We start from the raw sequence: 27,304 nt of genomic DNA on the forward strand, positions 1-27,304 counted from the left end.
TCTCAGCATGTCTTTGCATATAAATGCAAAGTTTTTCTATATTTGTTATAATAAATGCTGAAAATGGCCCTCATGTGCTTATAATAGAGATATTTTTGTTTTCAAGGTCACTAAGTATAAAAGGGGTCACAGATGCCATTTTCTGCAGGGGTCTCAGGGACTTCTCTCATTCCTGTAAATTAGTCATCCACATAAATATGTATAGACATATATGTAGTATGCATAGTCACAACATAAATATATTTAACACTTAGAAAATTTAGATATTCTACTGGTAAACTGACATATGTATACAATATAAATTGTATTTATTCATAGGAATTTGATTTTTTTGGTTATTTTTCAAATGTATCATTAGCTTGTTATTTCTTTCTCAAAGTTGTTAACAAGACTCCTTTATAAAGAAGCAACATGTTTTACTTGCACGTACATTTTTTTAAACTAAAGTTGAGTAATGAAAATTAATATCCACAAATAACTAAATGATAAATTTTTTTTTTTTAGCAATTTTGGTTTTCATTTTATAATGTATAATTGTTTCATTGAAACTGTGCTTTTAAAAAAATTAGTTCAAGTTAATGTTTCTTTTTTTTGCTAGTTAAGAGTCACAGTGTCTGATATATTAACATATGTCAGCTTCCTACAGGAGCCCTATGGGTCTGCCCACCTGTGATGTCATAGTAAGGAGGGGCTTTTCTTCAGCAGACTCCTCCCTCGGTATCTCCTTCATCACCATGGCAACAGCCTTATCTGCAGCCCTAGAGCCTTTTCCCTATAACAGTGAAATCAACAATGACTTGTGTCAGGAGAAATCTTTAACTTATTATTTATTACAAGATATTTTAATGTTTAAAGAGCGATCCAACATAAATGAAGAGGCAGGCTGCTGCGAGTGAATCTTGAGGCTTTTGGCTGGAGAGAAAACACACAGTATCTGAAAAAGATTGTGAACTTTTAGCTACTTCTTCACCTTTACAGCTGGCATTATATTTAATTTTAACATAGTATTTTATATGTATAATATATTTTAAGGCAATTTACATGATATGAACATAATTTTTATAGTATCGATTTTAAAACATTATGGATTGCCTGCTATGTTCATTTATAAGTTATTCCTATATAATTCCTAAAAGTTTGGAATGACAGGAGTCCAGGACGGAGATTGGGATCAGGGTCCGACTCCCACGGAGGGTTTGGAGGGTGGTCTCTAGAGCCTGCCATTTATGAGTGGGTTGGGCATGAAGAAAGTAAGGTGTCATAAAAACCTCTCAAAAGTCTTCAGTGGCCTAATACTACAGGAATTCACCCAACTTATTATGTGGAACTATTAAAAAAATTGTAATTCTCAATGTGTTTGAGACCAAAAAATTTTAATAGAATTTTAGAATGTTTTTTCATTGGAGAATCCCATAAACTGAGATAAAAGAAAAATGATTACTAACTGAGGCACTGATAGATATAGATATAAATGTACAGGTATAGATACCTCCCTACATTGTTTTGTGTCATACAAGCAGAGTCATAGACTATAAGGTGTGGCTTTCTGTCTTTTTGGTTTACTAGATTACAATATTTTTGAGAACAGATATGGCATAATGCAAAAAATAAAATATTACTTTCTCAACCCAATTAGAAGCATCTCATACTACATAAATATTAAATAATCTTTAAATACTTGAAAAACTTCCATTTTCTCAGGTCTCTGGGCAGAGCTTTCCTGGAGAAAATAATTTTACACTAAGAGAACACATGAATATCTGCGTTGTAAATCTACTTAAAATACAAATGTAGCATTTAGAAATATCATAGGCAAAGAAACAAAAATGGACATATGTGGTCTGTTGAATGAAAGGAAATTAAGAGCTAGGGTTAATATTAACTCCAGAGGTTAATAAATATTGATACTTTCTATGCAAAGCAAAAGGATAGAATTACATTATTATCATGGTCGTGCACAGGGCTTTAAAAATTTAGAAGGTGGGTTTATTCTAGGAAGCAAAACATTGTCGGTTTCCTCAGGCATTCTTTTCTAAAATGTAACAAGTGGCAGCTTTTATTTATGAAAACAAAGAAAAACTTCCTCTATAGTGACTAGATTTTAAAATGGGCAAATCTCTTTATAATGCTCAAAGTTTCTTTCTTTTTTTTAAATTTAAGAACTAGCATTATTGAGTGGTAATGTGTTATTTCCATGATGAAATATTGACTACAAGAAATTTTATTCATCAGATATGACAGTAATTACTATTATATATGTTCTGAAATATCTATAGGGCCCCAATCCTTAGAATAACTGACTTCTGGAAGGATAAAGGGAAACAATGACTCACCACATAAAATACTGGGGAGCATAATGATCCCAGGTTTATTCTTTAATGATGTAATGTGAAATTCCTAACACAGAGATGCATACAACTCTGAATTCTGGGAAAAGATTTATTATGGCACTATTAAATATTTTTTTTAAATATAAAAATATTTGGATGAAACATTACATACTATAGCTTAGTATACCTTTATAAACTACACTCATTTACAGATTAAACATAGTTTAACAAATATTTTCACCCCTTATTTTTTTCAAAAGAGCAAAGTCATTTGTGAAGAATTCTTTCCATGCTCCAAGAAGTTCTAATAAGATAGCAATAAACGAAGTGGCATGCTTATATTTAAATTCCTAATATACTTAAAAGAACAGATCTAATGTTACAAGGTATAATATTTAAAAAAATAATAATTCAGACTCTTATCTTGAGCTAAGAAAAAAAGGTCAATTGATGAGCATCTCAAAAAATGTCAGGTCAATATTTCAATACACTATTTATTTGAAATGCTACCAATCCATAAACTATATATAGATATTTTTCACATGTGCAACTATTATAGTAGCTAGAATTAGCAACGGACATGCCATTTCACTAAAACAAACAAACAAAAACAAAAAACAAAACAAAAATAAGTCCTTTCATGCTGAACTCTAGAACAAAGCAGTGGTCAGCTAGAAAGGATGTATAATTAACACATGCGGTGCTTTTTATTTCTTGCAGAAAAACCCACCAAAGCCAGGGTCAGGTCACTTTTTTGAAGACAGTGCCACTTTTTCTTCAAGGTTACACCTACTACCTGAAAAGAGTCATGACACCCATGTTAGTGCCCGCTAGCAAAGTTTTCCTTCATAGCCTGTTGGCTTTTGAATGATTACCCCAAGAATGATTATCCCTGTTTTATGAACATGGTGCAGTTGGAGAACAGAACAGGAAGGTCTGCGGCATTGACTTCGCCATGGCTCCAGGTACAGTGTCTAAAACCACCGTCAAAGCTGGTGAAGACACTCATGCATCAAAGCAAGATTTCCCCAGATCACACTGCCACCTCCACTTGGTATCTCAAAATCAAGCTGTGTTATTTCCGACTTGTCCATTTATCTTGTGGGATAACATTGCTAAAATTCAGAACCTGGCTGATAATTGAGTTGGCAATTCATAAAACTACACAACTTTGCTTATCAGCAGCTTTGCAGAGCTGACAGCAACACACCTGTACAGGGTTTTATCCTTTTTTGAAGTCAATGGCTTAACACACTGCAAGAATTATATGCGCATAATTATCCGGACTTCAACCTCAGTTTCTAAATACAACCACACTGAGGGATAAATATTAATCTATTATTTGAAGTAACATGAAGACAGCAAAAATGAAATATTCACTGAACATATACTCGAGCTTGTAAGTGGATTTAGATTACATTAAGCCTGTATGCGTTTCCATCATTCTCAGCAAAAACAGGAAAGAAGAGTGGGACCTTGCAAGTTGATTATCACATCCCGACACCCTCTGGCAATAATTTCAGCCTACTTTTTAAATAATGCTTCGAAACCACCCTTCCCCACTTCCTTGTTGAGTTTCTCAAGATAATTTTGACTAATTTTCTTGGTGATCTGCTGTAGAAAAGTCTTTGATATTTCTCTTTCTCACTTTGTTTCCTCAGCAATGAAGTATACAAAGTGACGGCTTTTCTAAAAAATAATAATGCTTGAGAATAATCTTATTAACTTCTATTGTCAGATCTGGCATACATGAAACACGGAGAGTATAGCAAGTGACATTAAAATGATTAAGAAGACCCAATTTTGGCTCACTTCCCTTTTTAAAATATAGACTATAAGAAACAGAGTAAAAAGTACTGGAAGTCACAGGATCGTCTCAGGCTGGACACCAGGCTGTGAAGCCACCAGGTGTCTTCAGATGAGGAGGTGTTGGCTCCAGGCCTGTCTCACAAAGAAGGGAACTAAAGCATTTGGAGAAGGTACTATGTGCTGGGCACTGCTAGGTGTGTTTACTTATTTGATTGCATGAGACCTCTGTGGAGTATAAATTATCCTTCCCAGGAAGTTTGGGACATTGAGGCTCAGCGAAAGAGTGATTTGGCCAAAGCCTCAAAGCTGGAATGTGGCTGAGCCCGGAAGGGAACCCAGCCCCAGCCCGGGAGCCTTCTCGTCTACCACACTGTGATCTTCATCCGGCTCTGAGAGGCCGGAGGCTCTCCCATGCAGCCCTCACTGGCTGCCATACATGCAGGTTGTTTATGAACCATCCAAGTTTTGGGCAGCAACCACTTTTCAGTATAATGATCCAGTCTGGATCAAGCAAATATTTTTGAGAAATATTTTATTCAATCTGCAATGATCAATAAGAATCAGCCACACATAACTTCACTTATAGGCACAACTCCCAAAAAACATTTCTGTTTCTTCTTTCTTCACGAAAAACTAACCTAAGCATGTCATGCATCACATTTCTTTTTATTCTGTAAATCTTATTGGGTTTATAAGCTTTAGCATCCCTCTAATTCTGATTAAAATGCTAACTCAGTGCTGCTACATGTCATCTTTACTAGTATTTTTTTGAGATCTATTTTGGGTGCATGCAATACTTAATGTATGCAATTTGGTGGTCACACAGTCCATTCATAAGCAATTTTCTAGATTCTATTACTACTATATAAAGTTTTGTAATTTAAAAATTATCTTTATTATTCTTACTCTATAAATAATAATGCAGTCTTTTTATCAGAGATATTAAATAGAAGCTATGGAGATATACTAAATTAGGGAAAAGTAAAAGACTTAATAGTAGTCATCTCCGGTAACCCCCAATTATTTAATATATAAATTTAAAAGTCTTCTTTTTATTCTGATTACAAAAATTAATACATGCTGTTACCAAACACTGAGAAAAAGACAGAAATAAGAAAAGAAACATATCAAGCCTGATGTTTTCATTCATTTTCCCCCAAATTTTATCTTTACAACATTGAAGATTAAAGTTTTTTAGAATGAATGTTTTAAGGAAGACAAACTCCTATCAAGCTCACAAGTGTGAACATATCAAATATATTTCTTCACATATACATACCTGGAAACAAATGCCTGCCACCTATCACATTTTGGCCACTTTGTTAGAAATGGAATGGAATTCGGTTTTGCATATCCTAAAAAATTTTGTATCTCATAAATTCTGGGCCCTGAACTTAAATGCACCTGTAGGAAATTGGCTACAGAAAGTCCAATTTCTGATGGCTTTTCTCTCTCTGTCTCTCATGTGCAGAGGCAGGATGACATTCTTTTACTCAGGAAGGTAAAAGTCATGGTGTCATGCTCTCTGGTAAAACATGAGAGCCATGTTTCTGGCATCTTCTGAACGTGGTGACCCGTCTGCCCTGCCCGTTCCGGTTCAGCATGCCCCTCTGGACTCCTTCCAGCACAGAGCAGGGTTCAGACCACGCTGGTCTAGCACAGTTTCCTGTAGCTCGTTTCCACCCCCAGAGAATGTTTGCAAATCTGCAAAGTGGTACAAATAGAACTAAGTCGGGGCACACTGGTCAATCCTGATTTCCAAACATCCCCAAGGAGGCACGGATCTAGAGGCAAACAGTTGCGAAGCATGGACAGAAGTGTCTCAACTAGAGATTCTTACGTGGAGTTCATAAATCACAGTAAGTTCACCCTCGGTTCAGTGATCTGCTGTTAGCTGGAAATAATGTGATTTCTGACTCCTTAATATAGGTAGTCAAGTTGCAGTGAACAAAGTGGTGCCTCTCTGTCTAAAACAAAGACACAGGGCATTCAGCAGGAGGACTGCCAACTGACCCTCCGCATGTCTCCCCCTCGCTGCCCCGCCTCCAGCACTGTTTCCTCGCGCACCCTTCCCTCAGCCCCCGCCTTTCCGAGGAGGCTTTCTGAGATGAATGAGTGACGCAAATCACATTCTACTGCACAACTCCTGTGCCTCAGCTTGTGTTATGTATTAACTGGCATTTTTGTTACACTCATCTGGACTGTGCAGGTGGTGGTGGGAGAGTCATGGAGAACAGGCTCTGTGGCCTTTGACTGGAATCCTCCCCCAGTGGAAGTCACTAGGATCCCAAGCCCCCTATGGACATGCTTACTTTCCTTAACCTGAATGATGGGTGCTGGGGGACATTATGGCTTTCATGGGTCCCTTCTTCCACAAAATAATGCTAAAGATGATATTTTATCACTAAATTGGTATAAAGACAAATATAATCCACACTGCGTGTATTGTTACATATTCATTATTACACCAGTAATTTGGGGGGGGGGGTTCTGATTTTAAGAGAGATTAAAACAAACATTTTTATGGGCCCTTAAAAGTATCATGGGCCCTGTGAACAGTGTCCACTGTGCCCAGTGCATAAGTTGACTCTGGGTGAGTGTCTTCCCAACAGTCAGTGTGCCTCCCATGGTGCTCTGCTCTCCCAGAGCTGACCTCACCTCTACACGGCTTACTTTGGCAGCAGCTGCTCCGCCTCCCCTCGCCCCACAGTTCCACGGTGGCTGCTCCTGCCCTAATGGACCCCTTTGCCACTGCTGTTACTCTCACTAGTTTTGTTAGGATCCAGGTGTCTTCTAACAATACTGCACCCCGCCGCCTTGCACAGTTTCACTTTTCATGATTTCAGTAACCTGCAGTCAACTGCAGTCTAAAAACATTCAAAGAAGAGTTCCAGAGACAAGGAATTCATAAGTTTTAAATTGCGTGCCATTCTGAGTAGCACGATGAAATCTCCTGCTGTCCTGATCCCCGCTGCCTGGGACGTGAATCATCCCTCTGTCCAGCACACCCGTGCTGTGTACTCTACCTGCCCACTGGTCACTTAGTAGTGTCTCAGTTATCAGACTGATTGTCATGGAGCTTGTGTTCAAGTCACCCTTATCTGACTTCAGAACTGCCCCCAAAGTGCAAGAGGAGTGATGCTGGCGATTTGGATATGCCAAAGAGAAGTCGTCAAGTGCTCCCTTTAAGTGAAGAAGTATGTATGTATGTGTATTTAGGGTTTGATACTATTCAAATTTCAGGTATCCATTGCTGGTCTTGGAACGTATCCCCTGCGGATAAGGGGGGATTCATGAACTCATAAATCTTATTGGATGCCCAATTAGTCGCTTCTATCTTAAGACATCCTCAGAAAACTTGGAACGTTTAGGCCTGAGAGAGTAAACACTGGTGTGTAAAACTGATGTGACTCAAAATGTAACCTCTCCACCAGGCGACAGGTCTAAGCACTTCATTCTCTCTTGCCTCAGGGCATGTTCCTGACTGCCCACGGAGCACTTTGGAGGACGTGCTCAATGATCAAAGGCACCAGTTCACTCCAAAGCACTCCTTGCCATTTTTCCCCCCAATTATGCGGTGGGTCATTTGAGGAATAGAACCGCTCAGTACCCCAAATTCCTGAGTTGTGTATGCAGACTGAGCTCCTCCCAGGGACCTTATTATAGTCCTTTATTTTTGTAAACTGTTCTTTCACCATGTCTCATCAATGAAGTTGCCTCATGTGAGCGAAGATTGTGCTTATTTCTTTCGAACTATTTTCTATTATTTGGTATAGTACTCTGTGGGCACAGACACTCGGATTTCCTTGTGTGTGTCCAGTACAAGAATTGGACAGCTTTCCCACATTCTTTAAAATACTGAAATCACATAATATGGCCAACTTCGATGGAAGGTGATTCTGAATTCGACGAAATACTTAATTAGATTTTAAATGAAGTTTCCAGTATCTAAATAAAAATTTATTAAAATTAATAAAGTGTTGCCAAGTAAAGGTGGTTAATATTTGCTGTGAAGGAAAGATAAGATTTCTTTTTAATGAACAAGATCCATTGGTTGGTTCATTTGAGGAGGTTAAACATTTCCCCACCTCTCTCTCACCATGTCCTTGAGGCTTATTTACCCAGCTTGCTTAGCAACCTTTCTGGACAAATGGTCAAAGTAACACCACTCAGTCCTCACTTATCTATTACCAGTTCTGAATTAGTGCAGTTTTACTATCAGAATTAATATGATTTATGTGACTCTAAATTACTTGGAGTCTATTTTATGTTAATATTGAACTTCTCTGTTATGTACCTGTAATCAACTTTTGCTACCTGGTGGTCAAGGCTTAAAAAATCTGTTTTCTTTTGACCTTGTTTAGCCTTATTTTGAGGATGACATTAATAATACATATTTGATAATTAAGAAGTAAATGTAGATGAGATGTTAAGATGATACACCCCCAAATTTCTTACTTATAATTTGAGAGGGCTTTGTATGAAATATGTAACCCCAAAAAATGTAATTCTAATTAAAAGGGTTACTATTGTTATTTTCAATTTCTTGTTCTAAATATTTCAGATAATTTACAGAATAGGCACATGTGAGGGGATTATTTTTAAGAACATGAAAAATGACTAAAAACATACAGTCCTAAAGATTACTTTATTATTTTTTTCTTTTTCAAAAATGTCCCCCAAATATAAGCACTCTGGACTGCTTGTATCTTATTGGCACAAATGGATGGATGTCCCAACACTCAAGAAAAAGCAACGTGTTATGAGAATCATTCATCACCAGCATGATTATTCATTTAAATTATGCTTAGTTAAGGGTGTTTCGGGCATGGGGGCAGGTGAGACATGGCATTGTTCTGGGAGGAAGTAGGAGAAGTGGTCTGGAGGTCACGTTTCTATGTAGATGCTAATAACCAAGTTGCAAGTGGAAAGTTGAAAGTTGGTGGTAAATTGGGAGGATCCATGTACAAAATTTGATTTTAAAAATCATTCCTGTGTTGTCCATATTTTCTATGATTGGAATGTTTTACAAAGTAAATATAATGAATAAGAATTCTTATAGGTAAATATGTGGTCGAGACCATGGAAAAGTTTTCTTGGACTGATATGAATAACTGTGAAACACTAACTTATTAATGATTAGATGTATCTCCCAACTTCTTGCCCCTACTGAATAAAATATGCATATCAAGTTAAGAAACAAGTCACAAGAAAGAATTTCATCCTTCTACCGAATTGGAGGCCTTTAAATGTTGATGGTTATTAGAGCAAAGAGATCAAAATCTCTCTCTCTTTTTTTTTTTTAAAACAGATGAAAAGACCATAGGTTAAATATACTGTCACTGAATTATTGAATTGGAGACAGCAAATCTACCCAGATGTCATTAGGTGGAACTACACTGTATCCGTTTTCATTCTGGAGGACTATTAAGTGAACTGGAATTCATCCCCTTTATGAATGTTTCAGGCAGATTCTATTACTAATTTATGAACAAGAGTTGTGTTTTGGAGCCTGATTAGTCAGTAGTCGTCTTTGTGGCTTTCCTCATGTTCTGGCAGATGCAAGTGTTTTTGCCAGCTTGTTCCTCAGTCACCAAACACCTCCGTTTTGTTGATGAATTTAGGAAAAGTAAATTCCAGAAATCAGGTCAAATTCACAAGCTACTAGCCAAGAAGGTCTGCAGCTAAGGCGCCCCACCCAACTGAGTTCCCTGAAACAGCTCCAAGAGAAGCTTGAGGCTTTGGGAATTCCTCTTCTAAAATTCCGGATCAGACTGGCATCGCTGCTCACGTCGACAGTTCTCTGGGGGTCGTCGGCAATGTGAGGATTGGCTCCTCCCTAACGCCTCCCAGTTCCCTGAAAGGGTATGAACAGTCTCTCTCACTTTGTGGAGAGGAGTTAGGGGAAGAACAGAGAGACCTCAGAGCTGTGAGTCCCAGTCAGGGTATGACTAGGTGTGGTCAAGGTGATCACCAGCTACTGGGGCCAGGGCAGCCTCCAAGGTCAGCGGAGGGAAAAGAGGGATGGCCACATGGCGTGTTGGCACCTGCACCGGGGCTGGGGTCAGAAGGCAGGGGTTTCAATTCCAGCTCTGCCTTTTATAAATTATTCTCTCTATGCCTCCATTTTACCTAGGATAGAAACATTATCTCTCTGCTTCATAACTTTGTGAGAATTAGATAAGACAGTATCTGTGAAAGCATTTCCACGATGCCTGGCCCATGGTAGGTACTCAGTAAATGCTCACTGACTATGAACTCTAACCGCTGAGCTCACGGACTCTATGGCCTAATTGTCGTTGTGAAGTAGGTGGCAAAGATGCAAAATTATGTTTGTGAGAGTCATCCATGGTGTAAATAGCAATAGTTCTTACATTCTCACCACTGTGGAGTGTGCCATCATCTGAGTGTGCCGTAACTCGTCCGTTCAGTGGTTGACGGATATGTGAGATGTTTCAGGTTTTGTCTATTATAGAAAACACTGCCATGAACGTGAGTTTGGAAGCCACAGGAAACATGAGAGGGGTGACAACTGAAAAACAGATGTGAAAAGAGTAGAGACTTGAATAATAGCAACAGAGGCAGAAAACAGTCACAGTATGGATGAGAGGCCTTATCCATAAACAAATTAAGAGGAAATCTGAGTCTCCTCTTAAGAGACTAATGAGGCATAGAGATTAGGGATCAGAAACAGGGCTGGGATGCTGCATCCAGTCACCGGTAGAGAATGAGAAACCAGTTTCTAATGAGTTGGGATTAATAATTGTTGTGGGCTAAGTGTGTCTCCCCAGATTCACATGTTGAAGGCCTAACCCCCAGTACCTTATATATGACTGTATTTGGAAGTAGTGTCTTTATTAAAGAGGCAATTAAGTTAAAATGGGTCCCAATCCAATATGACTGGTCTTACAAGAAGAGATTAGGACACAGAATAAAAACCGTGTGAAGATCCAGGGAGAAGAGAGCTATCTGCAAGCCAAGGGGAGAGGTTTCAGAAGAAGCCAGCCCCGCCGACACCCTGATCTCAAACTTCCAGCCTCCAGAACCATGAGAAAATACATTTTGTTGTTTCAGCCACCCAGTCTGTGGTCCTTTGTCATGGAAGCCCTAGTAAGCCAATGCAGTAGATCTAAACAACCACCTATGGAAGTTTACAAAGTGGCTTGCTTTTGTACCTCAGTAAACTGCTCAGAAAAATCCAAAGACAATTCAGCAACAGGGTTATTTTAAGATTTCTTGGCTAATTCCTTTTGTTATTTATAATCTGATCAAAAGGACATCATAGATATTAAAAAATAGAAATTCTGAACTCAGGAGGCCACAGTTGGCTTCGATGGTAGTGTTTGGTCAGGGACCATGACCTACTTGTCAGAGAGTTGTCCAAAGAAATGCAGATGAAGATTGTGTCTGCGGTGGTCAGCCAGTGCCAGCTGGAGCTGAGCCTTCTCAAACTGAAGTTTTAGCCACATGACTTCAAATTATAGTTTGGAACTTCTTGTGAAAAACTAATTTATTTATTTTGAAATATGAGTACTCCAAGAAAGCTATGAATGCCCAACTAAAAGTTTATTAAATTATATACATTTTCCAGACTTCAATTAGTGAATATAGACATCAGTTAAAATACATAATTGATATATACATAAAAATAGAACAATGGGAAAGTAGAATAATTGGAAAGTAATCATGTAACACAGGTAGTTTTATTTTTCAAAAGTTCTTGATGCCCTGGCTGGTTTGGCTCAGCAGTTAGAGTGTTGGCCCATGGACCAGAAAGTCCCGGGTTCCTTCCCACAAGGGGCACGTTCCTTCTGTTGCAGTTTGTCCCTGGTCCCAACCAGGGCCATGTGGGTGATGGCCAGTCAATGTGTCTCTCTCACGTGGATGTTTCTCTCTTTTTTTTTCCCTCCCTCTCTCCCTCCCACTGTATCTGAAGATAAATGCAAAAATGTCCTCCAGTGAAGATTAAAAAAAAAAAGTTCTTGCTAATATCTCTGCAATTTGTGGGGGCGGGGGCACAGCTCACAGCATGGTGCTGACTGTCAGATATAGCTTGGACCGTTCTGTGTGAAGATGTCACCCCGGGATGATGTCAATCGGGGACTTTAAATGAACCAGGACCCTGGAGTGCCTGAATTTTTAAAATAAAGCCAGGTTCCTCTGTTCTAATCACCATAAATCTGTAACATTTCAATTGTTATGCAGACGATGTTCCAGTTCATTTTACTTTTCTGTCTGACTTTCTGGCTATAATCAGTCCTAATTAATTCCAAATCTGTAGGACACTATTCTAAATATCAATATATGTATGAAATTTGCTCTTGAAACTACCATTTAAGTGCTTATTGAGAAAGCAACCTCTCAATTCTCTCCCCCATGAACACAAGAGGCTGGGCTAAGAGCACCACCAGGCAGGCTACTCCAGACCGTCAGGATACTGGTGGTGGGAAGCCAGTGCCTGAATTATGCAGACTCACGTCCAACTCTCCGCATTACATATTATTTTTTGGATGTTCTCCTTCAACTGACAAACCATAAGGAGAAGGAAACAGTTGTCAAGTTATGTCTTTCTCAGGTACGGTATTATTAAGTTGCATATCTATCAACTCCAAGTTTCCCAGGTAAACAAGAGAGAGAGAGAGAGAGACAGAGAGACAGAGAGACAGAGAGACAGAGAGACAAACAGAGGCACCTGGCTTTATATACACGTGGTCACTGAGGTTGGTTAGGTGAAGTCCCTGTTAACAGAACAAGGGACATGAAGTTGGAATTCCAGGGGTTGGAAATCCAGGGTTTGAAAACCAGAAACAACACTTTTCACTCTTCTGTGACCTTAGGCAGACAACTTAGTTTTCTTGAAGCAGGAGAAGTAAGAATGGGACTAATAATTGCTTTATTGACTTTGCAGGGTTTTTGTGATGATAGAAGAGATACTATGTGTAAAATTCATAGTATCTATTCAGTGTGCTCTAATAATTCTATAAATCAGCAAAATGCTACTAGCTAAATACATTATTTTTTATATGTATTTGGGAGTCTATAGTATCTGAAAGAACTATTTATTATTTTGGAAGAGTAATTTGATAATACTACACTATAATGAAATGAAAAGGTTAATGGACTTCTCCAACAATAGAAATCAAGGCACGTCTGGGTTTGCCCTGTTTGAGTAGCAGTTGCAAAACCCCAAGGTACCATAAATTTGCTAACGAATTCATAGGCTGTTTTATGTGCTGTAGGATTGACAAATATAGAGCCGTGTTAGAAAATCTATTCAACCAAAGTTATAGAATCAGAATAAAAATGACCCTTTCCCTGGCCATTTTGGCCCAGCAATTGGAGTGCTGGCCCTCGGACAAAAGAGTTGCAGGTTTGATTCTGGACAGGGGCACAGACATTGGTTGTGGTTTGGTCCCCGGCCCTGGTCAGGGTTGTGCAGGAGCAACCAGTTGAGGTGTCTCTCTCACATTGATGTTTCTCTCTCTCTGTTCCTCTCTCTCGCCCCCTCTCCCTCTCTCTCACTCTATCTGAAGATAAATGGTAAAATATCTTGAGGTGAGGATTAAAAAAAAATGAACCTCAACTTTCAAAGTCTATGAAAGGATTCAACATAGAGGACCTTAAGATGGTTGAAACACTTCCAGCAGTTCCAAAAGAATATATTTCTACTAATTATTTCACTGGTTTGTCTGGGGAATTATAACTAGGCACCACATTCGTATATTGCTCCCAATTTGGAAGGACAAGGACAGTGTGGTGGACGGCCACGGAGCCACAGAGGTGCGGGTCATTGCTGCACGGCCTTCAGGCAGATGCATGTATCTCCTGTGCTGCAAATATGTCCATATGTTGTGTCCCAGGTCACAATAAATAGGCAGATGAGTAATTTGAGAATATCAATTTTAAGTTGCCTATGAAGTTTTTCTGTTTCCCAAAACTGTATTCTCTGCTAAGCCCTACACTGTCTTCCTCCTAACTCTGAGATACATATATCAAAAGAGATTAAATTGACATATAAAGGAGATTTGGCCTGAACTCATTTTAACTTGCTAAATAATACATCATGGTGTCCTAGGTTCAAAGATAAAAGCAACTGCATGATCTAGATATTTCATCAGACAGATTGAAGTTGATTCTAATTTTAGATAGATGGTATATATTTGGTAAAAAAGAAAAAAAGTCAATTTCTTTAAGATCCTAGTTGTTCCTACATCAACATAAGCCAGTTCTTATTAAACTTTGAAAAGGTTCCCAGGAATATAAGAGGTCTTAGGTTCAGCACTTAAGCTATTTCTGCAAACACTAAATTGAAGAAATCTCAAAACTTTAATTCTATCAACATTTGTTTTTCTGCAAATTTATAATTACTCCCCTCCCCCACATTAGCAACATAACACCATTTCCTTCTAGCTACTTATAATCTGTTCAGACACAGTGCAACCAGTATCCTCCATTTATTTTTCTAGAAAATTTCATGTTTAGAAAAAAAATTAATTTATAAGCAAACAAGCTCATTTGAAGGATTCTAAAGATTCCAAGTTATGTCCCACAGTCAGTATATATTTACCTCTGACAGCTACATCTGGGACCATTCAGGAAAGATACACCGAGTAACAGCCCCAAGGCCTGTAATACCCAACTCTTCAAAGAAAGAATCAGGTATAGTATATTGTACTTAGTAATATAGAATGAAGCATTATTACATTTTAGATAGATCTGACACTTTAACAGGTGGTGTTTTTTTCCTTTTACTGAATCTTGATAGGATAAAAATAATTCAACTAATTAGAACACGTAAATGTCTCTGAGTATTCTGGTTAAATGAATCCCTGTAGCATTTCACTAGAATTTAAACCACAAGACTTCTTTTTATTTATTTTTTTATTTTAAAAAGACCCCCCCCCCCTTTTTTTTGGTGGTATGTGCCCCTAGTGGGAACCGTACCCAGGACTCTCTGGTCTGCAGGCCAATGCTCAACCACTGAGCCAAACTGGCCAGGGCAAGACTTCTTTTTAATTACATTTAAATGCTACTTTGCCCTAAATATTACCATAAAGGTCATAGAAGATCAGTTATTTTAAAGGCTTACTTCCTGCTGTTTGCTTAGTTCATCACAGATCACAATAACTTTTAATTATAACATATATATATCTTTCGCAATATATATCTCTATCTCTATCTCTATCTCTATCTCTATCTCTATCATGGCTAATTTATACAACATATAATCTACAATAAATGTTTGTAAAGATTTTCTTGCAAAAGTATTGCAATAGATTTTATATTTCAGTAAGAAAACAACCCACTCTGTTGAACTTTCCATATTAAAGTCATCAAGATTTAAAAATTCTAAAAATATTTTTTTCTCTCTGACCTTTCCAACAACTTAAAAAATAATTCTTCCAGTAGGCTTAGAGTACTCTGACCATTTCTTTGAAAAGGGAAAATAAAATTGTTTGTATATTTCTTTCATTTAAAAAAAATGCTTAGTTCCTTAGAGAAGATTTAATTAAAAATAAAAATATATTTCAAGAATTTGGATATTTTAATATCATAGTGGTTTAAGTTACAATAATAAAACCAACTTTGCCACAGAAAACAAGGACAGTTTTTCAAGAATTTAACCTGGATTCCTCTATTATAGTGCTTACTGTCTATTTAGGTCTCTTTTAATTAGTACTGCAGATTTTACTCATTTATTTGTTTACATTTAAAATTCTGTGAACATTTATAGTTTTGTTTTAAAATAAATAAGTTAGTAATAATAAATAAATTAAAATAAACTAATAAAATTAAATTTATTTAAAAATAGATAAATCTTATAGAGGCTCCAAGATGGCAGCAGAATGAGGGGAAATTACACTCACCTCCTCCTAGAAACAAACTGGAATTACAACTCAAGTATAAGCAACCAACCGGAATAATCAACTGAAGACTTGCTGAACAGGAGGCTTATGACCAAGGATTCACTGAAGAAGCCAAACTGGGCGGGCAGGCCCCACTCCCACAGGCAGCCACTGCGACTCTGAAGGGATATCTGAGCTGCAAAGGTCCCGCCGAGAAGCACAGAATCTCAACCTCAAGCTGGACTCCCCAGCCCAGAGCACCAGAGCGGAGAAGAGGAGCCCACAAAACACTAAGCTGTGAAAATTAGCCAGGGTTCTGTCTGCCAGGGAGAGAGAGAGAGTCTGCTGAAGACACAGGCACCTTCTTAAAGGGCCAATGAACAAAATCTCATTCACAGCCACTCACCCTGGGCTCCAGGAGAGGGAGGGCGGAGTAGACCAAAGTCACGGAGGAGAGGCTGGTGTTTGTGGCTCTGAGAAGAGAGCTGAGGAAACAGCCACTGGGACCCCTACACTGAGTCCTTCTCCCACACTGTAGATGCCATCTTTCTTGAGTGGAGCCTGCCCCTCCATAAGGCATCAGCTTAGGGGAAAGCAATAGCTCTACCCTCTGGACTCCCTCTTGCCCTACCCTGGGGAGCTTTCACCCTGTTGAGGAGGCAGCTACCTGGGTCAGGGTGTGGAGCTCTGGGCAGACTCTGGGGGTGTCGGTGAATGAGTTGTGTGCCTTTGGCGCAGGAACCATGCTTCCACTTTTCTATGCCTCTGACTGGCACCTCTGTCTCATGGGAAACCTGCTAGCCCAACTCTCTGGGCTCATGGTGGGCCCACTGTCCTGACACCTGGTGGCACTACCCTGACAAGGTCTGAGCAGAATCCTGGAGAGACTAAGTTGTATGACTCCGGGGATAGGGCCATATTTCCCTTGCACACCTGACTGGAGCAGAGCCTTCCCTTTATATAGCCAAATCTTGGTCTGCTTGGGCCTGATAAACTCTGCTGGCCTCACCTGGTGACTCCCTAAGACCCTACCCCACCACAAATGTGTGCAAGCACCCAGTGGTGGCAGCTAGACTTGGTATAAACTGGGACATTTGCTGAGTGGCCTCAGCCCCAGCACTGGTACCAAGTGTGAACCTGTATCAGTCAGAGGAGCACCACTTCTCCCTACCTGGTGACTCACCTCATGCAACTAGAGTGCCTCCAGAGGCACTTTCAGTGACTGAGCCTAACAGGCAGCCAGCAGGTGGAGGAAAATCTTGGGGTGCCTTGGGACATTTGCTAACCTGCCCCCAGGCCCAATGCTGGTAAAAGCCAGCATTGGCTTTTGCCAGGTAGCTCAGTTGGTTAGAGCATCATCTTTTATTTTTATTTTTATTTTTTATCCTCACTCAAGGACATTTTTCCATTTTTTGTTCAGATAGAGTGGGAGGGAGAGAGGGGAAGAGAGAGAGAGAAAGAGAGAGAGAAACATCGATGTGAAGGGACACATCGAGTGGTTGCCACCCACATGACCAACCAGGGCCAGGGACAACTGCAACCGAGGTACACGCCCTTAGCGGGAACTGAACCCAGGTCTCTCTGGACCGCAGGCCGACTCTCTAACCGCTGAGCCAAACCGGCCAGGGCTAGAGCATCATCTTGATATGCCGAGATTGCAGGTTAGATCTCTGGTCAGGGCTCATACAAGAATCAACCAATGAATACATAAATACATGGAACAACAAATGGTTATCTCTCTTTCTCTTAAAAAAAAATCAGTAGATAAAAAAAAATTGGAGAAAAAAAAAGAGAAAAGAAGAAGCCAGCTTGGTGCACAGCTTGGTTTTCCCATGTATATCCTAGCCCAACAGAGGCAGCCACAAACTGTAGATTACATTGTAGCTCTAAGCAGGTTGTCCAGGGCCAGTCACAGACAGCATCTGACATTGAATCACACCAGAGTCCCTTCCAAGAACTCCAGAACTAACATACCCTGTGTCCAGTTTCAGACAATATCAGAGCAGGATCCACTTAACTACACAAATGGCATATCCAAAAAAAGATCTCAGCAGGCACCAAACCCTGCTGAGGTAAATTCCTCTTTGTGTGGTCAGCACCTGCACAGTAGTTTGTACTGTGGTCTGGATTGATCCTCACAGTCAGCCAGCCTAAGGGAAAACCCCACACATGAATGGGCCAATAGCAATCAATATTCACTTACAATAGGAGAGCTCACATAACCCACACAAGGGACATTCCTGGAACACCTAGAGCAGGTAATCAAGGAGACTGCACCACTGGATCCCACAGGACACCTAATACATAAGGCTACCCTACCAAGACTGGGAGTCATAACAGATCTATGTAATACATTGAAACAAACAAAAAGAGGCAGCCAAAATGGAGAGACAAAGAAACAGGCGCCAAATGAAAGAAAAACAGATATCTCCAGAAAAAAGAGCTAAATTAAATTGAAGTCAGCAATTTTTCAGATATAGAATAAAAAAATGGTTATAAGGATGCTCAATAAACTTAGTGAGGACCTCAACAAAGAGATAGAAAGCATAAAAAGACATAGAAACCATAAAAAAAATGATCAGTTATAAATGAAGAATAAAATATCTGAAATGAAGAATACACTAGAAGGAATAAAGAGTAGGTTGGATGAAGCCGAGACTGAATCAGTGATTTGAAAGACAAGATGGCAGAAAACACCAAATCTGAACAGCAAAAAGAAAAAAAAACTATCCCTCCCAAATAAGGATAGTTTAAGGTACTTTTGAAAGATATAAAATGTAACAACACACACTTCACAGGGGTACAAGAAGGAGAGTAGAGAGAGTGGAAGGGAAGGAGGGAGAGAGAAATATCAATGTGAGAGAGACGTATCAATTGGTTGCCCCCCCCAGCACAACGCTGACCAGGGCCAGGGATCGAACATACAACCCAGGCACATGCCCCTGACCTGGAATCAAACCCATGACCCTTTGGTCCGTGGGTTGATGCTCTAACCACTGAGCAAAACTGGCCAAGTCTGCCAGCCGATTTCTCAACAAAAATATTTCAGGCCAGAAGGGATTGGCATGAAATATTAAATCTGATGAAAAACAAGGACCTAAAACCAAGCCTACTATACCCAGCAAGGTTATCCTTTAAAACTGAAGGAGAAATAAAGGGCTTCACATACAAGAAAAAATAAAGTTGTTTTTTTTTAACCACCAAACCAGTTTTACAAGTAATGTTAAAAAATCTTATTTAAGAAGAATAAGAATAGAAGAAAAAGGAGGAGGAAGTGGTAAAGGAGGAGGAGAAGGAGGAGGAGAAGAAAAATGCCACCCAGAGGAACACAGTTGAAAGAATAAAATGGCAATAAGTACATACCTATTAATAATTACTTTAAATGTAAATGGCTTAAATGTTCCAATCAAAAGATATAGGGTAGTGGAAAGGATAAGAAAACAAGACCTACATATATGCTGTCTATAAGAGACCACTTCAGAATGCAATATATAAACAGACTAAAAGTAAAGGGCAGAAAAAAGATATTTCATGCAAATGAAAATGAGAAGAAAAAAAAAAACTGGGGTAGCAATACTTATATCTGGCAAAATAGACTTTAAAACAAAGGCCATAGTAAAAAACAAAGAAGGACACTATATAATGATAAAGAAAGCAATACAATAAGAGGATACAACTCTTGTAAACATCTATGCACTCAACATAGGAGCACCTTAAAATATAAAGCAAATCTTGATAGACATAAATGGAGAGACTGACAGTAATAAAATCATAGTAAAAAATTTTAACACCCCATTAATGGATAGATCTTACAGACAGAAAATCAACAAAAAAATCAGCATCCTTAAGTGACACACTAGATCAGATAGATTTTATTAATATCTTCAGAGCATTTTACCCCAAAGTAGCAGAATATACATTCTTTTCAAGTGCACACGAAACATTTTCTAGAATAGACCACAGGTTAGGACACAAAACAAGTCTCAATAAATTCAAGAATACTAAAATTATATCAAGCATCTTCTCTGACCACAATGGTATGAAACTAGAAATCAATCACAAGAAAAAAACCTGAAGAACACACAATGACATGGAGGCTAAATAACATGTTACTAAACATTGAATGGGTTAACAGTGAAGTCAAGAAAGAAATCAAAAGATACTTTGAAAAAAATGAAAATGAGAACACAATGACCCAAGTATATGGGACACAGCAAAGAGGAAAATTCATAGCTTTACAGGCCTACCTCAAGAAACAAGAAAAATCTCAAATAAACAATCTAACTTTACACTTAGGAGAACTGGTAAAAGAACAACAAACAAAACCCAAAGTAAGTTGAACAAAGAAAAAACAATAAAGATCAAAGCAAAGATAAACAAAATAGTGTCTAAAAATATAATACAAAAGATCAATAAAACCAAGAGCTGGTTCTTGAAAAGATAAACAAGATTGACAAAACTTTAACCAGACTCATCAAGAAGAAAAAAGAAGGGATAAATAAATAAAATCAGAAATGAAAGAGGGATAGTAACAACTGAAACTACAGAAACACAAAGAATTGCAAGAAAATATTACAAATATATGCCAACACATTGGACAATCTGGAATACATAGATACATTCGTAGAAACATATAATCTTCCAAAACTGAATCAGGAAGAATCAGAGACTCTGGACAGACAGATTACAACTAGTGAAATTGAAGCAGTAAAAAAACAAAACAAAAAACTCCCAACAAACAAAACTCCTGAACTGGATGGGGTCACAGGTGAATTTTACCAAGAAGTCAAAGAACTAACACCTATCCTTCTTAAAGTATTCCAAAAAATTCAATAGGAGGGAAGACTCCCAAGCTCATTTTAGGAGGTCAGATTTATCCTAATTCCAAAACCAGATAAAGACACTACACAAAGAAAGAAAATTATAGATGAATATAGATGCTAAAATCTTCAACAAAATATTAATAAACCACATTCAGCAATACATTAAAAGATTATACACCATGATCAAGTCTAATTTATTCTTGGAGTGCAAGGTTGGTAGAATATCTGCAAATCAATAAATGTGATACACTACATAAACAAAATGAAGGATAAAAATCACATGACCAGCTTGGCCAGTGTGGCTAGTGGATTGAGTGTTGTCCCATGGACTGAGACGTCCCGGTTCAATCCTGGTTGGGGCACATGCCTGGGTTGTGATCTCATTCCCCAATAGGGGGCATGTAGGAGGCAGCTAATCCGTGTTTCTCTCTCACATTAATTTTCTATCTCTCTCTCTCCCTTCTACTCTCTCTGAAAAAATCAATAAAAACATGTTTTAGAAAATCACACGATCATATCAATACATGCAGAAAAAACATTTGATAAAATCCAGCATCCATTTATGATAAAATTCTCAAAAAAGTGGCAACAGAAGAAACATATGTCAATGTTATAAAGGCCATATATGACAAATCCACAGCCAACATCATACTCAATGGGCAAAAACAACAAGCATTTTTCTTAAGATTGGTAACAAGATAGGGATATTCGTTTTTACCACTCTTATTCAACATAATACTGGAAGTCCTAGCCACAGCAATCAGACAACAAGAAGAAATAAAAGACATCCAAATGGGAAAGGAAGAAGTAAATCTGTCATTATTTTCAGATGACATGATACTGTATATAGAGAACTTTAAAGATTCCACCAAAAAACTATTAGAACTGATAAATGAATTCAGTAAAGTAGCAGGATACAAAATAAATGTGTAGAAATCAGTTGCATTTATATACACCAATAATGAACCATTAGAAGGGAAACTAAGAAAACAATCCCATTTACAGTTGTATAAAAAACCACCTAGAAATAAACTTAACCAAGTATATAAGACCTGTACTTGAAAAATTATAAGATATTGCAGAAAGAAATTTAAGGAGATACAAATAAGTGGAAGCATATACTATGGTCATGGATAGGAAGAATTAACATCATTAAAACACCCATACTACCCAAAGCAATCCATAGATAGATTCAATACAATTCCTATCAGATACTATTATTATATTTCACAGAACCAGAACAAATATTCCAAAAACTTATATGGAACCACAAAAGACCCCAAAGACACAGCAATATTCAGAAAGAACAAAGTTGGAGGAATCAGCTACCTGATATCAAACTATACTATAAGGCTATACTAATCAAACAGCATGGCACTGGCATAAAAACAGACATATAGATCAGTAGAACAGAATAGAGCGCCAAGAAATAAATCCATTTCTATAGGGTCAGTTAATATTTGACAAAGGAGGCAAAAACATACAATGGGGTAAAGGCAGTCTATTCAATAAATGGTGCTGGAAAAAATGGACAGATACGTGTATAAAAATAAAACTAGGCCACCTCCTTTCACCACACAAAGGGATTAAACTCAAAATGGATTAAAGTCCTAAATGTTAGACTCAAAACCATAAAACTTCTGGAAGAAAACATAGGCAGTAAAATCTCAGACATTTCTCAAAACAGTATTTTTTTTTATATGTCTCTTTGGGCAAGGGAAACAAAAGAAAAAATAAACAAATGGGACTACACTAAACTAAAAGTTTTTGCAGAGCAAAGTAAACTGTCAACAAAATGAAAAGATAACCCACTGAATGGGAGACCATATTCACCCATGAAATATCTGATAAGGGGTTAACATCCAAAATTTATAAAGAACTTAGAAAACTCAACACCAAAAAAACAAACAATCCAATTAAAAAATGGGCAAAGGACCTGAATAGACACTTCTCCAAAGAAGATATACAGATAGCCAACAGGCATATATAAAGATGCTCAATATCATTAAGTATCAGAGAAATGCAAATTAAAACCATAATGAGATACTACCTCACACCTGTCAGGATGGCTATCATCAATAAATCAACAAACAACAAGTGTTGGTGAGGATGTGGAGAAAGGGAACCCTTGTGCACTGTTGATGGGAATGCAGATTGGTGCAACCACTGTGGAAAACAGTATGGAGTCACCTCAAAAAATTAGAAATGGAACTGCCTTATGACCCAGTGATTTCACTTCTAGCAATATATCTGAAGAAACCTGAAACACTGATTTGGTAGAATATATACTCACCTCTATGTTCATTGAAGCATTCTGTACAAGAGCCGAGATTTGGAAGTAGCCCTAATGCCCATCAGTAATGAGTGGATAAAAAAGCTGTGGTGTATTTTCACAATAGAATACTACTCAGTGGTAAAAAAGAAAGAAATCTTACCTTTTTCGAAAGCATGGAGGGACCTGGAGAGTATTATGCTAAGTGAAATAAGCCAGTCAGAGAAAGGTACCATATGATTTCACTTATATGTGGAATCTAATGAACAAAATAAACAAACAAAATAGAAACGGACTCATAGATAGAGAACAAACTGACAGCTGTCTTGGGGGGGTGGGGGTGGGGCTGAGTCAAAATGGTGAAGGAATTAAGCAGAAAAGAAAAAAAACACCTCATAGACACAGACAACAGTATGGTGATGACCAGAGGGAAAGGGGGGTGAGAGGGGTAGAAAAGGGTACATGGGGGACAAGTGGTGATGGAAGGAGACGAGTTATGGTGGTGAGCACACAATACAGTATCAGATGATGTCTTATAGAATTGTACAATTTAAACCTTTATCATTGTATTAACCAATGTCACCCCAATAAATTCATTAAAAAAATTTCCTTCCCTCCTAGGGAATTCTTCCCTAAGAGAGAGTATTGGAAAACATAATGAATAATGTCCTAAAAATATTTTTAAGGGAGGCATGATAATAAATGTACTCTATTTGGCTGTGCTTACTGTGTCCTTCCATGTTGGCAAATAGCATCCCACTAGAGCATAAGCTAACATTATCATGTCAATTGAACATGCACTCAAAGGACTCACAGGATGAGGCTTTTACTTAAGGTCTCAGTCTCTGCACAGGTGGCACTCATCTCTTCGATGGCGGCATCTCACATTTGAACTAAATTCCAAATGTATTTTGTTCAATTATCTGCTTGGAGTCCATCTAAAAATTTTAATATCTAGTCCCTCAATTTTTATGACTCTTCTTCCAGTACTCTGAAACCCACCAGGTATCATCCTCCTGATCATAATGAGAATGAAGAGAGACATATGGGGCCCCAGAATCGGAGAGAGATGACTCAGCCAGCATCTTCCCTTGGTGTACGAGGGTAGGGATGGTTACTGTGCCATCTGGAGCATGACGATGAGAACACAGTCACTGGCTCTTTTTGATATAGCTCGCAGTCCATCTGGGCCTCTAGACATCCATTCACATCCCCATCCGTGCACACCCCCCACTACTCCAACTCCTACACCTTTTGGCAGGAAATATCCTCACAGCTGGATCGGATTCATAGAATGTTTTTATTTTTGCCTCATTGAACTGTCGCTTTCCTCAAGCAATGTGTGTATTAAAAAAAAATATTAATTTAGCCCAGAAATCATTTAACAGGAAGAAAGCATCTCAGAGAAGTGCTTTAGGGAAAGGCTTAGGGATGGGGAAAAGAAGCATGTTCTTCTGTTTGTTTATGGAGCGTTCACACAATTCCTCCTCTGCCTCCTACAATATATAAGTATTTACTGTATATTCTAAAAAAAAGTCCTCTCTGGAGCTAGCTAGGCAGATTTGTAAGGGCTGTGATTATGATTTGTAACCTGTAAGATTACGGGTTAGAGATCAGTGAGACACCCAGTCAGCAAGTACTGGGCTGGGAGATACTGGTAAAGAAGACAGAGGGATGTGATCCTTACAATTTGGGAGGGATGTGTGGTTTACACAAATACTTTCAAGTGTGATAAATATCAAGGAGAGGCAGAGGGTACTATGGGAAGAAACGACGACGACAGTGGGATGTAAGACACATGCCTCTTCCTTTATTTAGGTGCACCAGGAAAACCTGTCCGTCTCTGGCTTCTCCAGAGCTGTCTTTAGAACCTGAGAGCTTCCTGCTCTGGTCGCTCATATCATACCTCTCTTTGAAGGACAAAACATTCACTGAAACTATTTTTTGTTTGTTTTGTTTTGTTTGTTTGTTTGTTTTTTTTGTTCAGGTAGAGTGGGAGGGAGAGAGAGGAACAGAGAGAGAGAGAGAGAAACATCGACGTGAAAGGAACACAGCGAGTGGCTGCCACCCGCACAACCGACCAGGGCCGGGGACAAACTGCAACCGAGGTACGTGCCCTTAGCGGGAACCGAACCCGGGTCTCTCAGGACCACAGGCCGATGCTCTAACCGCTGTGCCAAACCGGCCAGGGCTCACTGAAACTATTATAAGCTGGTGAACAGAATGCTCTTCAAGTAATTTAAAAATCTCCCTAATTCATGGAGAAAGAGCAACTCTGCCCTTTAGGAAAAAGAATTCCATATTTATTTCACAGGAAGTGAATTATTTAATTAGGAAATTTAATATATTGGTCATTTACTTTAAATTCTCTGTGAGTCGGTCCATTCAAAGATCATAAGTAAATTCTTGATTATTCCAACAAAGGGAGGATTGACATAAATATCTGCCCAGTGAGATTGGGTTCATGCTCCCCATAGAACACGGGGACACCCTGCACCTGCAGGAGCAGCATCAGCATCACCTGGAAAATTGTTAGAAATGCAGCTTCTTGTACCCTACTCTCAACCCACTGGCTTGGAAACCCTCGGGGTGAAGCCATCAAGTTGTGTTTTAATAAGCCCTCCAGGTGATTCTGATGCTAAAGGTTGAAAACCACTAGCATAGTTATTAAGACCTAAGTTTGGAATCTGGCTGATTCAACACCTAGCTCTACCACTTAGTAGCTGTGTGACTACAGACAACAATTTCTTTAATCCTCAGTTTCTTATCTGTACAACGGGGAAAGTAATAATAGTGTCTGACTTACAAGTTTGATGTAGGATTAAAAGAAGCACTGCTTGTAACGTCAGGAAAACACAGTGAGTATTGAAAAGTGTTGGCTGTTAACTTTAATGGACTTTAGAGGTTTTTCATCCATGTGACTGGACTAATGGGTTTATTGTTCTTGTTTACTTGTAGGACAAATGGGGCTATATTTCTAACCAGGTGACATCATGTTCGAGTGGGCAGTGAGTATTAAAACTATCGTCAGGGCTATCAATACATTCAAAAGGCATAGAAAAGCCGCCAAACTAAGCTCTATAATCTATAACCCTTTTGTTACCGCACTGGGAGTGCTGGGTACAGAAGCCTCTCTTAGACTAGGAGGTTCACAGTCTTCCATTTTTTTTCTGGGGTAGGTCTGATCCAGACCATATCAGAGTGACCTGTGACTTGGGCTCTGAGACTTCCGGTTGCCTCGCCAGCACAGCAGACTCCTGTCCCTTTACAACCCTCAACCTCTCCTCAGGCACCGATCATTTCTGCCGAGTATTCTAGTTCTTTGTGAGTATGCCATTAGTGTACATCTGGACATCACTTTTTGGAGACAAGGTCCAAATCTAAGTCATTCACACCTCCCTCAGCTCCTACTATCATGCCTAGCTTCTGGGAGGGATCAATATCCTTGGAATGAATAAATGAGTGAATCGATGTTTTCAAACACAGACAAGCACTCACTGTAAGAAAAGAGACAAGCAAACTGGCTTATCTCCCTCCAAAGTGATATTTGATCCTTATTATCACCTGGAAAAGAAATGGAAGCAAATGGATTTTGCCTCCTGGACTCAACTGGCTACTGCACATCCTGTTCTCATTAAGTACGGTGTGATTTTAGGCCTGCGACTTAACCTCTCAGGACCACAGAACTGTCCCCATCCACAAAGAGGGTAGCATTTCCCTGCCACCGCATACTCAAACTATATTAAGAGGATCAATACTAAATTAGAATAATTTTTGTGTTTCAGGATAAGTTGGAGTGCACTGTACGTAGGAGGTGCTCGATCAATATTTGCTGAATAAATAATGAAAGGAAAAGGGCCGTGGAGCACTCACTTGGCAGAGCAGGAAGAAAGCCATCAAGCAGATATAATAAGATGACCTCTTTATCACTTTCATCTGAGAAGCCAGACATTCTGGCTCTTTGCTACTCACGTTGGACGGCTGTGTGCAGACTCTGAGCGGTAAGGATGGGAAAATCCAGTAGAGGAAAGAGTTCACAGTCAACATCCATCTTCCTCTTCCCCGGGGAGGGTGCTCAAAGGCCAGAGGAAGTGCCTCGCTTAGAAGTTTTCTTCAGCGGCAATATGTTTTCAATAATAATCCTGGTTACTTTCCAACTCTGCCTAACCTTATGTTCCTTTTTCAAAATTTAACTTTTTGAATTGGTGCTGCATGGTTCAAAAA

At 38.8% G+C, this 27,304-nt stretch overlaps 1 protein-coding gene across 2 annotated transcripts in view; it reads right to left on the reverse strand.

Annotated features, from left to right (window-relative positions):
- The window catches only part of PEX5L (peroxisomal biogenesis factor 5 like), a 159,915-nt gene that overhangs the window by 84,147 nt on the left and 48,464 nt on the right, over positions 1-27,304 (reverse strand). Inside the window, exons 3-4 of one of the 2 annotated variants that reach the window (XM_036243409.1) lie at positions 3,061-3,126; positions 668-772 (exon numbers count right to left, since the gene is read on the reverse strand). In XM_036243409.1, the coding sequence (XP_036099302.1) occupies positions 668-772; positions 3,061-3,126 (171 nt within the window). The remainder of the gene's footprint in view (positions 1-667; positions 773-3,060; positions 3,127-27,304) is intronic. The other variant, XM_036243408.1, reaches the window with a different exon arrangement.

This window comes from Molossus molossus, unplaced genomic scaffold (assembly GCF_014108415.1).
Source record: "Molossus molossus isolate mMolMol1 unplaced genomic scaffold, mMolMol1.p scaffold_m16_p_5, whole genome shotgun sequence".
Lineage (NCBI taxonomy): Eukaryota > Metazoa > Chordata > Mammalia > Chiroptera > Molossidae > Molossus > Molossus molossus.